The sequence below is a fragment of the Cannabis sativa genome, chromosome 4, assembly GCF_029168945.1.
Source record: "Cannabis sativa cultivar Pink pepper isolate KNU-18-1 chromosome 4, ASM2916894v1, whole genome shotgun sequence".
NCBI classification, from domain to species: Eukaryota; Viridiplantae; Streptophyta; class Magnoliopsida; order Rosales; family Cannabaceae; genus Cannabis; species Cannabis sativa.
The window spans coordinates 15,687,387-15,700,804 of NC_083604.1; the positions used below are offsets into that span (position 1 = coordinate 15,687,387).

Sequence of the window (13,418 nt, forward strand, 5' to 3'; positions counted from 1 at the left end):
TCCAAAGGAATTACAATTCACCTAAACTAGGGATTTGCTTTTCCACTATAAAATCACTTGAAAGCTAATTCCATACTAACAAAAGTCTATTTTACCTTATCAATCATTTTCCACTTCTCACTCTTTTGGATGTTACCATCATATTACTAATGTTAAATTTATGTAATTATATTAAAAATTTTAACATAATTATAATTATATAGATATATAATATATGTGTGATGATTAAATTAGATGAATGAAATTTGTACTGATACTAATTATTTAATATTTATATGTAATTTTATTATTTTATTTTTAGTAATTAGGTTTAAGAATGTGCACATTTCCATCACATGATAAATATATTTTTTTTCTAAGAATATTATTTATTTGTTCAAATTATAAAATAATGGTAATTTAATAAAACAAATATAATTTTTGAAAATTAAAGGGTAATTTAGTCAAAATAATTAAAGTTCTATTCCATTCCATACAATACCAAACATGATAATTCTTATTCCGTTGTTGATTCCATAGTCTTTACCAAACAAAAGAATAAAAATTTCATTTCATTCCATTCTTATTCTTATTCCCATTCCATATAAATATGGGACCACTTTTTGTAGGATTATTAGTCCCGAACAAAAAGGTAGGATTTGGAATGATTAGAAATAAATGGCTATCGTCTTCCCTCAACAAAAGATGACCCATCTTCTATCATGAGTCTCATTGTCTCCAAGATCGCACCGTTACTACCCTTGGTATCGCACCACTATTGTCCTAAAACGGCGAAACATCTTGTAACGCCCTAATTTATAGGGACGCCACGTGTGTGAATTTATAAACTAGTTTAATACTACTATATTAATTAATTATTAAAAACCGTAATAATATTAAAACTTAACTGAAATAAAATACTAAAAACAGACATTATAATGGCATAAAAATTGTGTTCCAAGGATCTCTATTATAAAAAATTTTGCTAAAGAAATGTATACGACAACCATTTAAACACAAAATTAAAATACACAACAGATATAGCCAGTCCAAAACAACTCCTGAAAACTCGGCACGCAGGCCAGTGATGTCAATATATACATTGCTAAAGAAAACTGTCACCTCATGGTTGATCTAGCTTTTCTTTGCCTTTACCTGCACCACATAGCACTCGTGAGTCACAAGGACTCAATAAGTAATAATAACAATCATATAGTTTATTATTCGAATATTGTCATTTATACACAATAAGAATCAAACCATCACACATTGTTCATAAGATGAAATTCAAATCACTACTGACATCTACCACGAATAAACATCAGTATACAAATATTTGGTAATACAAAACCATTATACCAATAATAGAATTCATATTCATTTAATCATAGAAATAATATATATATATATGTTACCTCATTAAACAACCATCTTCATACCATCACGTTGCCTAATCAGGCAAGTCAATTCTTTAATTTGATAATCCTGTATTACATTACCTAATCAGGCAAGCCCGTGTCGTAGCCTGGCACCCATATATCGCATAGCTGCATCACCTAATCAAGTGAGTCTGTGCCAAAATCCTGCACCCATGTATCATATAATTGCATCACCTAATCAGGTGAGCCCGTGCCACAATCTGGCACCAATATATTGCATCGTCTAATTAGATGAGCCCGTACCTACACCCGATACTTATCATATGTCAGTGATGCCCGTACTTACGCCCAGTACGTTGCTAGGAAAATCGCATCACCTAATCAAGTGAGTCGTACCTACGCTCGGTACTTATCATATATCACTAACGCACGTACTTACGCCCAGTACGTCGCCAAAAAAATTGCATCACCTAATTAGGTGAGCTCGTACCTACGCTTGGTACTCATCATATATCACTGACGCCCGTACTTATGCCCAGTACGTCGCCAGGAAAATTACATCACCTAATCAGGTGAGCCCGTACCTACGCTCTGTACTTATCATATATCATTGACGCTCGTACTTACGCCCAGTACATCGCCAGGAAAATTGTATCACCTAATCAGGTGAGTCGTACCTACGTTCGGTACTCATCATATATCACTGACGCCCGTACTTACGCCTAGCACGTCACCAAGAAAATCGCATTACCTAATCATGTATCACATGCATAATATCATCACATTATCGATACTCAACCAATCAATCTTTTCATTATATAACAATATTAACTATATCTCAATATTAATCAATTCATTGCAATATTAATTGTATTACATACAACGTACAATGTAGTACAATATACTTTTTTTACCTTTAATCCAGGTTCATACATTTCAGCTAACTCAAGTAGAGAACTATCCTCGATGATCTCGGCCTTATGTTACAACAACGGTAAACCAATAAGTGTTTATCCCAAAACACTGCTTAATATTCACATAAGACAATCAAGAGTTTTCTACCAAACACCGCGGTATAAATATACTAAAATAAAAGTTATATTTTGGCTCTAAAACATACACCATATTGTAGAGCTCATTGCAAGCTTCAAAACGATACATAGAACGTCTAAAACGGACACCCGAGTCAAAAGTTATGACAAAAATATAATTTCTGATCTCTTAGGAATTTCTAAAAACTTTGAAACTCAAAAATTAAAATCGAGCCCTTAAATGAAAAATGCCATTAACGTTCAAACTAAGCTTTAAAAAGTTCAAAACTCAATTTTTAACTCAAAATAACCTCAAATTCAACAAGTAAACATCGATACTAGTCCCATAGGCATCAAATATAATTCTACGAAGTCAGAATGTCCATAACTATTTTAATTCACAAAACTCCTAAATAAAATTAATTGTTTTTAGCTCAAAATATAATTAAACCATACCTTAAGCTTTTCCTCTTCAAGGATTTGCTATCCCGCTACTACCAGAGCTTAGATTGCTATGTTTCTGATTGGAAATCGAAAAAAAATAGATATAAGAAGAAAAAATTTTGACAAACAAAGAAGAACGAAGTTTTATTCGTTGTTTTCGTTAATATATATAAACAATAAACTTTTATATATATATATATAATAATATTATAATAATATATTATTAATAATATAATATAATATAATATAATAATAATATATTAACAATAATATTAATAAAAACTTTATTATTAATAGTTATCTTATTATTTCTTAGCTACTAAGAAGTTTCTACTCTAGTGTATTTGGCCAACTTCGAGTACCCCAAAATATCTCAATATTTCTAAAATCAACTTATCTTAATAATCCCATCAATATTTTTAACTAAAATCGTTGTGATATTTTTGGCCTCCAATCGAGTCTCCAGGGTCGTCGAACCTGAAAATATTTTTATTTTACAAATAGCTCATATTATATCCACGTATTTCAAATAAATCTCCGTAATTAATAAATTACGCTTATATATTTACTTATCGTGTTTTTAGGGTCGTCAAACCTGAATTTTTTTTATTCCACATATAGCTCATATTACATTCACACATACTATATAAATCTCCGTAATTAACAAATTACGCTTACTTACTCACTTATAGCAAAATTTAAATTTTATGCTGAAATATATTAATAGGATTATAATTCCACTTATTATCTGATTAACCCATGATATAAATATAAACCCTAATTATTTACCATTATGCTTATTGGGATATTACACATCTCCTCCATCTTTCCTAAATTTTTTGGTGTCTTCATCATTGTTATAGAAAGGGTTTTTCTTCATCTAAATTTATCTCTTCTAAAAAACTAGTTTAGGTCTCATCTCTCTCTCCTCTTTAAAATATTTTTCCTGAAACTTAGAATTGAGTCCTTTGTGCTTATTAGAGTCAATCCTCACGCGTCGTTCATGAATATTTTGAGATGAATCGCCTTTTGATCATATCCCTTAGTCTTTTAACATACTCACAAGTATGTGGATCAATGATTTGCAAGCTCTTAAAGAACTCATTATCTACCATTTTCAATGACTTGTCCTTTTATATTCTATACTTATCTTGTTTTATCCTTTACTCTGTGCTTCCCAAGGTAGACTTTTATTTTTGTTAGTTGTTCCTATAAAATAGTGGCAAGAATAGTCGTACAATGTCCAAAACTATTGCCAAAAGTCAAAATTACCATAACCATAAATGACATCGCAAAACATATCGTACAACATCTAAAAAATCACAAAAATTGCCAAACCCTGATTCAGACCAATACCTTTCATTTATCTTAATCAATACATAGCTAATTATCAATTATCGCAAATTACTCAGTAAATATCGCAAATTGTTAAAAACCTAAAAAACTGAACGTGTTAAAATCCAGCTAATAACCATATAAAAACACTCATATCCACGCATTAATCAAAATTTCATTTCTAAAACAACAGGCTGAGCTAAAATAAACCAATTTATTGCAAACTAAAAAGAGAAATTAAGAAAAAAAAAATGTACAAAAATCTAACCTTTAACTAGGTTTTGGTTCTCCTGGGTTCAAGAGTTGATGGCAGAGCTCAGACAATGATTCGAGCCTCGATTGAGCTTTTGGTTCGAGTGGGTTCTCCTAATTTGCGAGTTTTGGTCAAGTGAGTGGGTGGCTTGGGATCACACTATTAGAAGTTTAATTTTTACAGGTGACTAAATTGGGGGTGACATAGATTGCCCCTAAAAATAGAGTAATTAGAGGTGACAATGAGTTGTCACTCTTAAAATTTTTATTATTATTATTATTATTTGCAGCTTTAGGAGAGACAAAAATCGCCCCTAAAAACTTCTGAGACGACTTTACAATATTAGAGGTGACATTAATATAGGCAGGATTTTTCCCACTCACTGTTTTAAGGGTGATTTTTGTCGCCGCTAAAAGTCTAGGCGACCTGAAAAAAAGTATTTGAGGTGACTTTTAAGGGGGCTTGAGTTCACATGGGGCTTGGGTTCACGGAGGTCTTAGGGTCGTCAAAGAGCGGTGGTAATTTTGGACAGGAGAGAGAACACGAAGAATGAGAGAAAGATGAGAGAGAAGGGAGTTAGAGAGAATGGGGAGAAGTTGAAATGGCATGGGCAATTTATGAACCTATTTAAAAGATTAGCATATTGTTTTATGTGTATTATGGTTCAATTATTTTGGGTCCATGTTTTACATTAAGCATGTAAATCTAAATTTCTCATAATTTAATTTAAATTTTGAATAATGATAAGAATATTATGTAATTAATATATGATGATATTTGTGTTTATATTTTAATATATTATATAATCAGCTGTATTAGTGTACACAATAATCACCAATGCTACAATTTTTTAGATATTTTTTTCTATTACTACAATTTTTACTTTTGTGTTTTATTTTTATAATTTATCTTTTCTATTTTTAAGTTAAAAATTAAAATGATTTATTTTTACTTTTTCTTCATCTAATTCAATGTCTCTTTCTCTCTTTTTCTTTTATTTCTCCTCAATTTTTGGCTATTCCAATTCTTTTAGAACCTCGCAACTCGAGGGCCTACATTCCTCACCAGTATCAGTGCTCCTACTGGCTTGAGTTTCATTGTCTTGTTTTGTCTTTCACGTTCTAATTCAGTGAGTTTTCTTCATTTCTTTTCTCTACTAGCTGAGGAATATTCTTTGAGAGTACAAATTTAAATTACAACCTTAAATCACCATCTTTGTTGTTGCTAGTCTTCGTCCATGGCATTCCAGTTTACTCTCTATCGTAGTATCGCTTCCATTGATTTCCCAAAATAAAAATTAAAGTTGCAACTCAAATTGCAACCCGAATCGCAACCCTAAATCACCGCCAATCATTTGTTGTGGGCCTCGTGGTTTCTCTGCTAAAATTAAAAGGGAATTTTACAAAAATACTGCTTTTTGACACAAACTTTACATTTTTACTGGGACACGGCAAAAACAACTTTTGTACTGCCCAAGCCCAATTTCATTACTTTTGTACTGCCCAAGCCCAACATCATTTCATTTCTACTGTGAACAGCAAAACACACGGGAAACAACCTTGTTCGTGTGTGAGCAGACGCCGGAGACGGAAATCACCAAGAAAACACCATTAAATCCGGCGAAGAGTTTTTTAAAAGGAATCAGAATTGAAGAACAACACGTACAGGAAACCGTCCCAACAAAATAACAGAGGTAAACACAACAAACCCAAAAAATAATTTAATTCTTAAGAAACCAAAAAAAATTAAAAATAAAAAAAAAGGATTTAGATCTGAAGTTTTAAACAAAAAAACGAAAACACAACTGTGATATTCTTTAATTTATGATGCAAAAACATAAATGAGGGTTGTTCTATTGTTAATTTGACGTTTGCAACACAAAATGATTTCGAAAAAAAAAATCGATAAATTGGAACAATTATTCAAACACAACATCAGGGTTGTTCAAATGTTGTTTTGCGGTCAGTACTAGAACAACATTCATACATATATGTATCAGACAAATATAATAATAAAAACTTAAAAAAAATAATGGGTATTTCTGTTTGGTTGTTTTTGTGTTGTTTTATTGTTGTTATTTTATTTTTTTTGTTGATTTTTTTTTTTGTTGTTTTGCTATTGTTTTATTGTTGTTGTACAATTGTTTTAACATTAAATAAGACCCTGGAATGACAGGTAATGGAACGTCTACCAGTACTCATCAAGAGCAATGGACAATGGAATGAAGATCACAATTATGTGAACTATGTGGCTAGTGGAGAATTCATACCAACAAAATGCAAGTACGAAGAGCTACCGCAAATATCGGTTACTTCATTGGGGTGCGAAAACACCAAAGACAACACTACAAATACAGTACCAAGCTAAAGAAGGAATACCACCGATCAAAATATGCAACGATCGAAGCCTCTACTTTTACTTGGAATTGAAAATGAAGGAAACAGATTTCACGACATATCCACTATGTGTGAACCAGGAAAACAACAACACAACACGTGCTGCAACACCAAATTCGATATCCACAACAACACCGAATGAATATAATGTTGCAATGATCGAAAACAACACAACAACGCTTGAAAACAACATAACAACAACAGAATCATACACAACGGGACAGCAAACGGTAGAAGGGGAAAAGTCAGAAACAATAGAAGATGAGGAGGACAAATTCGACATAATTGACTATGCAAATCAAGTTGCTTTGAAGAAATGGTAGAACAACTTGAAAACACCAAGAAAAAACCGGATCCGTAAATTGACATCAACAATGCAAAGTTAATAACAGACAAGCAACACCCCGAAGTGGAAAAAGGACAGGCATACAAAGACAAAGAAACTCTAAAAAATGTCCTCAGCTACTACGCAATCAAAAACAACTTTCAGTACAAAGTGTGGAAGTCCTGCTCTCAAGAATACAGTCTGAAATGTGTTTATGAAAGCTGCAATTGGTCACTAAGAGCATCGAGAAATGGGCCAACAAACACATTCATAATCAGGAGGTTGGTTTTTAATAGTTTTTTAATGTTGTTTTTGTTGGCATCCTTAACAAATGACCTGTTTTCACAATTTGTACTGAAATACACATGATTGGTATCTCGCAACGATTTGTTTTAATAGTTTTTTAATGTTGTTTTTTGTTGTTTTTTTTTTGTTTCAATAGGTTCTCAAATATGCACACATGCCCCATAAATATAAGGCATGAAGACCAAAGGCAAGCAACATCGAAACTGATAGGGGAATGCATAAAACCGAAGTTCTTGAACATAAAGACCAAGGCAACAGCGATGGACATAAAAGGGGAGTTGAAATACGTATATGGCATCAAAATGAACTATATGAAAGCTTGGAGAAGTAAGGAACATGCGAAACGACTTGAGAGGAAATGCTAGTGACTCGTACAGCCTAATACCGAGTTTCTTACACATGGTGGAAAAAACAAACCCTGGATCATTTGTGGATCTGAAAACGGCAGAAGACAACAGCTTGCTCTTTGTTTTCATGGCGTTGGATGCATCCATAAAAGGGTGGGGAGCATGCAGACCGATAGTTGTTGTGGACGGAACGTTCCTCAAAGCAGCTTATGGGGGAACTTTGTTGTGCGCATGCACACAAGATGCAGACAGTCATATTTTTCCACTAGCGTTTTGTGTTGCGTATTCCGAGAATGACCAATCTTGGAAATGGTTCTTCAAAAAATTTAAAGAAGCGTATGGTGTACGGGAACACCAATGCCTAATTTCGCAGAAATGAAAGCCTCATCAAAGCGGCGAGAGAAATATATCCGTAAATTGCACACGATTCTATCGGTTACCACATTTTGAGCAACCTTAAAACAAGCTTCAAACAACATGCCGCCAAATACAATCCGCCATTCTTTGGAGCAAAGGAAAGCCTACACGTAAAAGCAATTCGAGTTCCACATGGCTGAATTGGATGGATTGGACAAACGCATAAGACCTTACCTCAAAAAAATCGGGTATGAAAAGTGGTCAAGAATTCATAGCCAAAACAAGAGGTATTCCACAATGACCTCAAACATATCGGAATCACCGAACGCCGCAAATTTGGCGGCAAGGAGCTACCAATTACAACGCCGCTAGAATGCTTCGAGAGCATTGGTGCAACAATGGACGCATACTAATAGGACAAAAGCACAAAACACCTTCACTAAGCTATCACCAACTGGAGAAGACATACTGTTGAAAAATTACACATACTCATTGAATCTGGAGGTAAAATATTAATTATGTTTTTTTTTTGTAGTGTTGTAGTGTTGTTGTAGTGCTGTTTCAATAGTTTTGTATTGTTGTTGTAGGAATTACAGCTATGTTTGATTTTTTTTTTCAATAAAATTTAAAACAAAGTTAAAGCAACAACGGATTACTTGTTTGAGGTAACAAGAATGAAAGAATCGTGGGAAGTAGACCTAGAAAAAAGAACATGCACGTGCAACAGTTCCAAATAGATGAAATGCCATGCGGGCACGCAATGGGCCGTGATGAGGGAGATGAACATGGACCCGTACACCTACTGTTCAGATTACTACACAAAAAAAAATTGGCTGGCAACTTATTCAGGGACAGTTTACCCAATAGGACACCAAAGTGAATGGGAGGTACCGGAAGAAGTGAAAAATATTACGCCTTGCCTCCACATGAAAGAGTAAAATCAGGAAGACCAAAAACATTAAGAAGGAAGGCCGGATGGGAAAGGGATCAACACAACAAGTGCGGCAAATGTGGTGAACTCGGGGCATAACAAAAGAACATGCGGCAGAAGACGTAGAAGGGAATAAAAACAACAACAACAACAAAGGTGGAAAAACAAAAGAAAACTACACATACCTTATGAGAATTAGATATTGAGGAATTTAAATTTACGAAATACACGTGGAATACGCTTTTTATTTGAAAAACATTGATTACATTGGGAATTGTTGATACTCTAGATTGGATATTAAAAGATGTTGGATACTAAATTGAATATATATATGAAGTTTGTTATTGAAACAGTTTGTGTTTTTAATACTGAAATGAATATTTGGATTCAAAAAACAGAGAAACTATAAGAAAAAAAAAAACAAAAAAAGAATGGATCTGAAATGAAAAAACAAACAACTTTAACATACCAACTTTTTTGTACATAAAAATAATAAGAAAAAACATACGAAAATAAAAGATTACATATTGTCCACACAAAGCGTAAGGAAAAACAACAGAACACCAATGTTTGTTTACGAAAAACAACATGAAAAACATTACAACAACATTAAAAAACTATAAGAACAATGACAGTCTGATTGAAAAAGCAAATCACTTCTTGGGAAGGCTGGGAGGGGCCTCGGATTCACTTTCAATGTTCTCAGTTTGCTTCTTCATCCCATATTGATAAAATAACGCAGCCAAACGATCGCGGTGAATTTCCACATCAAAATCAGAGGATGGGATGGGTTTGCCATCAATGAAATACTCAGCAAATGATGCAACAAAAACACCACAATCACTGGAAAAAAAAAACAATAAAACACAAAAAAAGACACTATGAAAACACTGATAAAAAACAAAAGTCAACAACAAAAAAATAAAAATACAAACAACCAGTGAAAAAACATTGAACACTAAACATAAAACTTACGCTGTGACCTGCTCGGGTAAACCATCAACAGCAACAATAGGAAACGGTTCCATAGTGCTAAACTTAGTTTCGTTGCGAAGGCCTTTGAAGTCTAACATAGAGAAGTAATATGGTAAAATAACAGAGAAAGGCTTGCAAGCCTCTTTGGCATCAGTCATATACCTCCCAGAACGCAGTGAATTGTACAGATATATGCGCCTGTCAACTATGTTAAGACGACCACAAATCCAATGATCCTGTAATTTTACATTGATAGGCATAATAACATGATCAACCAAATGCCAAGGAGTGGCACATAATATCTTACCACCTTGAATGTACTGGGCCACATTGTGAGAAAGAGACAACACCGATATATCGTTGTTTTTCTCAACAAACCTCTCATACAAAGTTTTTATGCTAGAACAAAAGAGGCAATCAGTTGTGGTGACTTTGATTTTCGGCTCGGCTGAGTACATTATTTTCTTACGAAGATAATAGAAAATGATGTCAATGTGCTGAACAAACAGATAAAAAAAAAGTAAGTGAAAAAACATTCAAACTTATGAAAAACTAACAGAACAACACTTAAAAACATTAAAAAAAATAGATAAAAAAAATAATATGTAAAATAATAATAATAATAAAATAAAAACTTACAGAATTGGTAAGGAAACAATTAGGGTAGGCAAGGTTGTGAAACCACATCTTGTTGCTGATGTCCTCAACACCAAAACGAAATGGCGGAAATATAGTGTCCTTACCCTTACAATACACATTAGTTGTTGTGCTAAAAAAAAACAAATAAAAAAATATCAAAACAGAAATGAAAAAATAAAAATAAATAGAAAACAATAACAGATATACAACTGAAAACACCTACAAAAATACTTACTTAGATTTGTGCTTTCTAAGACCTGAATCAACCCACTTGACAAAATCAGCTTCCAATTGCGGATCAACAGGTTCACCAATCTTGTTGTCCAACGGGCACAAACCACGCACATATTTAACGACCTTATACACAGAATCATCAGGAGAAACCGAGGATGAACCTGATTTAGATGCACCAGAAGCAAGCTCAATGAATGGGGATTTCAAAACAGCTCCTTTCTTCCGATCCCTCTTTTGAGGACGTAAAATAGGAGTCTCTTGAAAAACAACCATTTCAAGATTAGTCTTCTCAGAAGTGTCAACAGGAGCAGGGGCATGAGTTGAGGAACCAATCTAAAAAAGAGAAAGGATAAATAAAAAGACTTATGTTTTAATTTCAAACAGTACAATTAAAACACCATAAAAACAACAATATAATACCAAATAAATACAAATATAAAAAAAAAAAACATAAACACAAACCAAATTCTCCACAGCTTTAACAGCAGATGCAATTGTTGCATCAACATCAATGTTCTCCTCCCCACCTTGAGACTGATCAGGCTGATAACAAAAAAAAACAGTAAAACACTATTAAAACAAACACAAAACACATAAACACACAAAAAAAAGCACAAACCAAAAATGATGTCCAAACAAGAAACACACCTGTTTGATATCTGCAATAGGTTCCACAGTTTCAGAATTCTTGGCATCATCGACCTTGCCTTGCATTTCATCATCCCTCAAAACAACCGCGGGGACAACAACACCCTCATCGTTACGAACATCGCCCGTGTGAGCCTCATCCTGACCAGCACCAACACCATCTCCACCCAGATCATCATCATCATCATCAGTTTCATCGTCATGATGATCATCTCCTTTGTCATCGTCGAATTTATCATCCTCGTCTTCCTCCGAAGTGGAATCTTCATCATCCTCATTTTCTGAAGTACGAAGAGCATCTTCAGACTGAGATCCATTGTGAGTGGGACCACCTTGGGATGACTGAGAAAAAAAAATAAGTAACTGTATAAAACAACATAAAAACACTATTAAAAAAATAACAGAAAAAGTAATGACAATTTACAAAAAAAAACCTCAATAAGAATGTCCAGCTTCTTGTTCATCTCAGCAACAGATTTCATAAGAATCCCTTGCTGGCTGACAACAACAGATAAACACTTTTTAAATTCCTCAAACTCAACTCGGGAGACATTCTCATGAGCAGTTGATGAAGAAGAACCCATCAAGCCAGGTTGACCAGCAGGCTTGGAACCACCTTTAATTTTGAATTTCACAGCCTCGGGAGTAGTCTCACCACAGAAAAAATCAGTGAGGCTCATACTCAATCTCTCAACGGAAGTTGGAGTGAGGTTTCTTAATTTTAACTGAAACAACAAAAGCCAACAAAAAACAATATGCACATGAAACTGAAATTATAAAATAACAACAACAATAAAAACATAAAGTATAAATAATGTATACAAAAACAATATTAAAACAACAGTGAAAAAATAATAAAAAACAACAGGATTACCTCTTTCAAAGACCGATCGAAAATGAGGGTGTTCATGACATCCATTTTCACCATACCCTCCTTGTCCTTGGGTAATTTAGGCCAATTCAAAATCCTTGGAATGCCAACATTTGAGTACAAGGATAGTTTCCCAATAACATACGGGCAACACTCGAAAAACCAGAATTGAATAGCCAAAGGAAAACCCAATAACCTGTAATACCCACCATCCTCGTCACTACGAACTACCCTCTTATAACCAGAATCTATCTTACCCTTCAAAGAATGCATAGTGATATCAAAACAATGCTTGCCCCACCCAAATTCATTATATCGACCACTATCCACAACATCTATTTCCTCAAACGAAACAACTTTACCCGGGGGACCACCTAACAAATAACACTGCACAAAATACAATACAGCCAACTTGACTGCAAGATCGTCGTTATCCTTAAGATTGTCAGCAATAAAAGCAGTCTGAATAGCAGCCTTGGTAATTTTTTTGTACCCCTTAAAACAAGATTTGACCAATTCATTATCATCTTGCTTAAACTTATAAAAATCAGAATCAACATGACAATCTAACCCCGTGACCAACGCAAACTCTTCGATACTAAACCTAAGGTATTTCCCTTGGACACAAACCCAAAACTCCAACCCATTAGGCTGCTGAACCTCCCTCAACAGCAAACAATGCAGCAATTGGTAATGAATTATGTACTCGAGAATTCGAAGAAAATAACCAAACACAGATTTTGAAAAAATTTCCAATTGGCTTTCAGTTAAAATTCTCTTAATGTCACCAAGTACAGAGTAATAACCAGATGTTACTACTCTAGAATGATAAAATTGAGATCGAGTGTACTTGCATTCCCAATCCTAAAAAACAGAACAATGAAAACACTGATAAAACACCAAAAAACACTACGAAAATAACAACAACAAAAAAACAACAAAAAAACATAGAACGTAATGCATAACAT

At 33.7% G+C, this 13,418-nt stretch overlaps 1 protein-coding gene across 1 annotated transcript; it reads right to left on the minus strand.

The window, feature by feature from the left end:
• Nucleotides 1-9,332: 9,332 nt before the first annotated feature.
• Nucleotides 9,333-10,819, minus strand: LOC133036681 (uncharacterized). The gene is made up of 3 exons (XM_061113326.1): nt 10,698-10,819; nt 10,059-10,555; nt 9,333-9,926 (listed from the first exon to the last, which is right to left on the minus strand). The coding sequence occupies exons 1-3, from the start codon at nt 10,743-10,745 to the stop codon at nt 9,737-9,739; spliced, it is 735 nt and encodes a 244-aa protein (XP_060969309.1). The 5' UTR covers nt 10,746-10,819; the 3' UTR covers nt 9,333-9,736.
• Nucleotides 10,820-13,418: the final 2,599 nt, after the last annotated feature.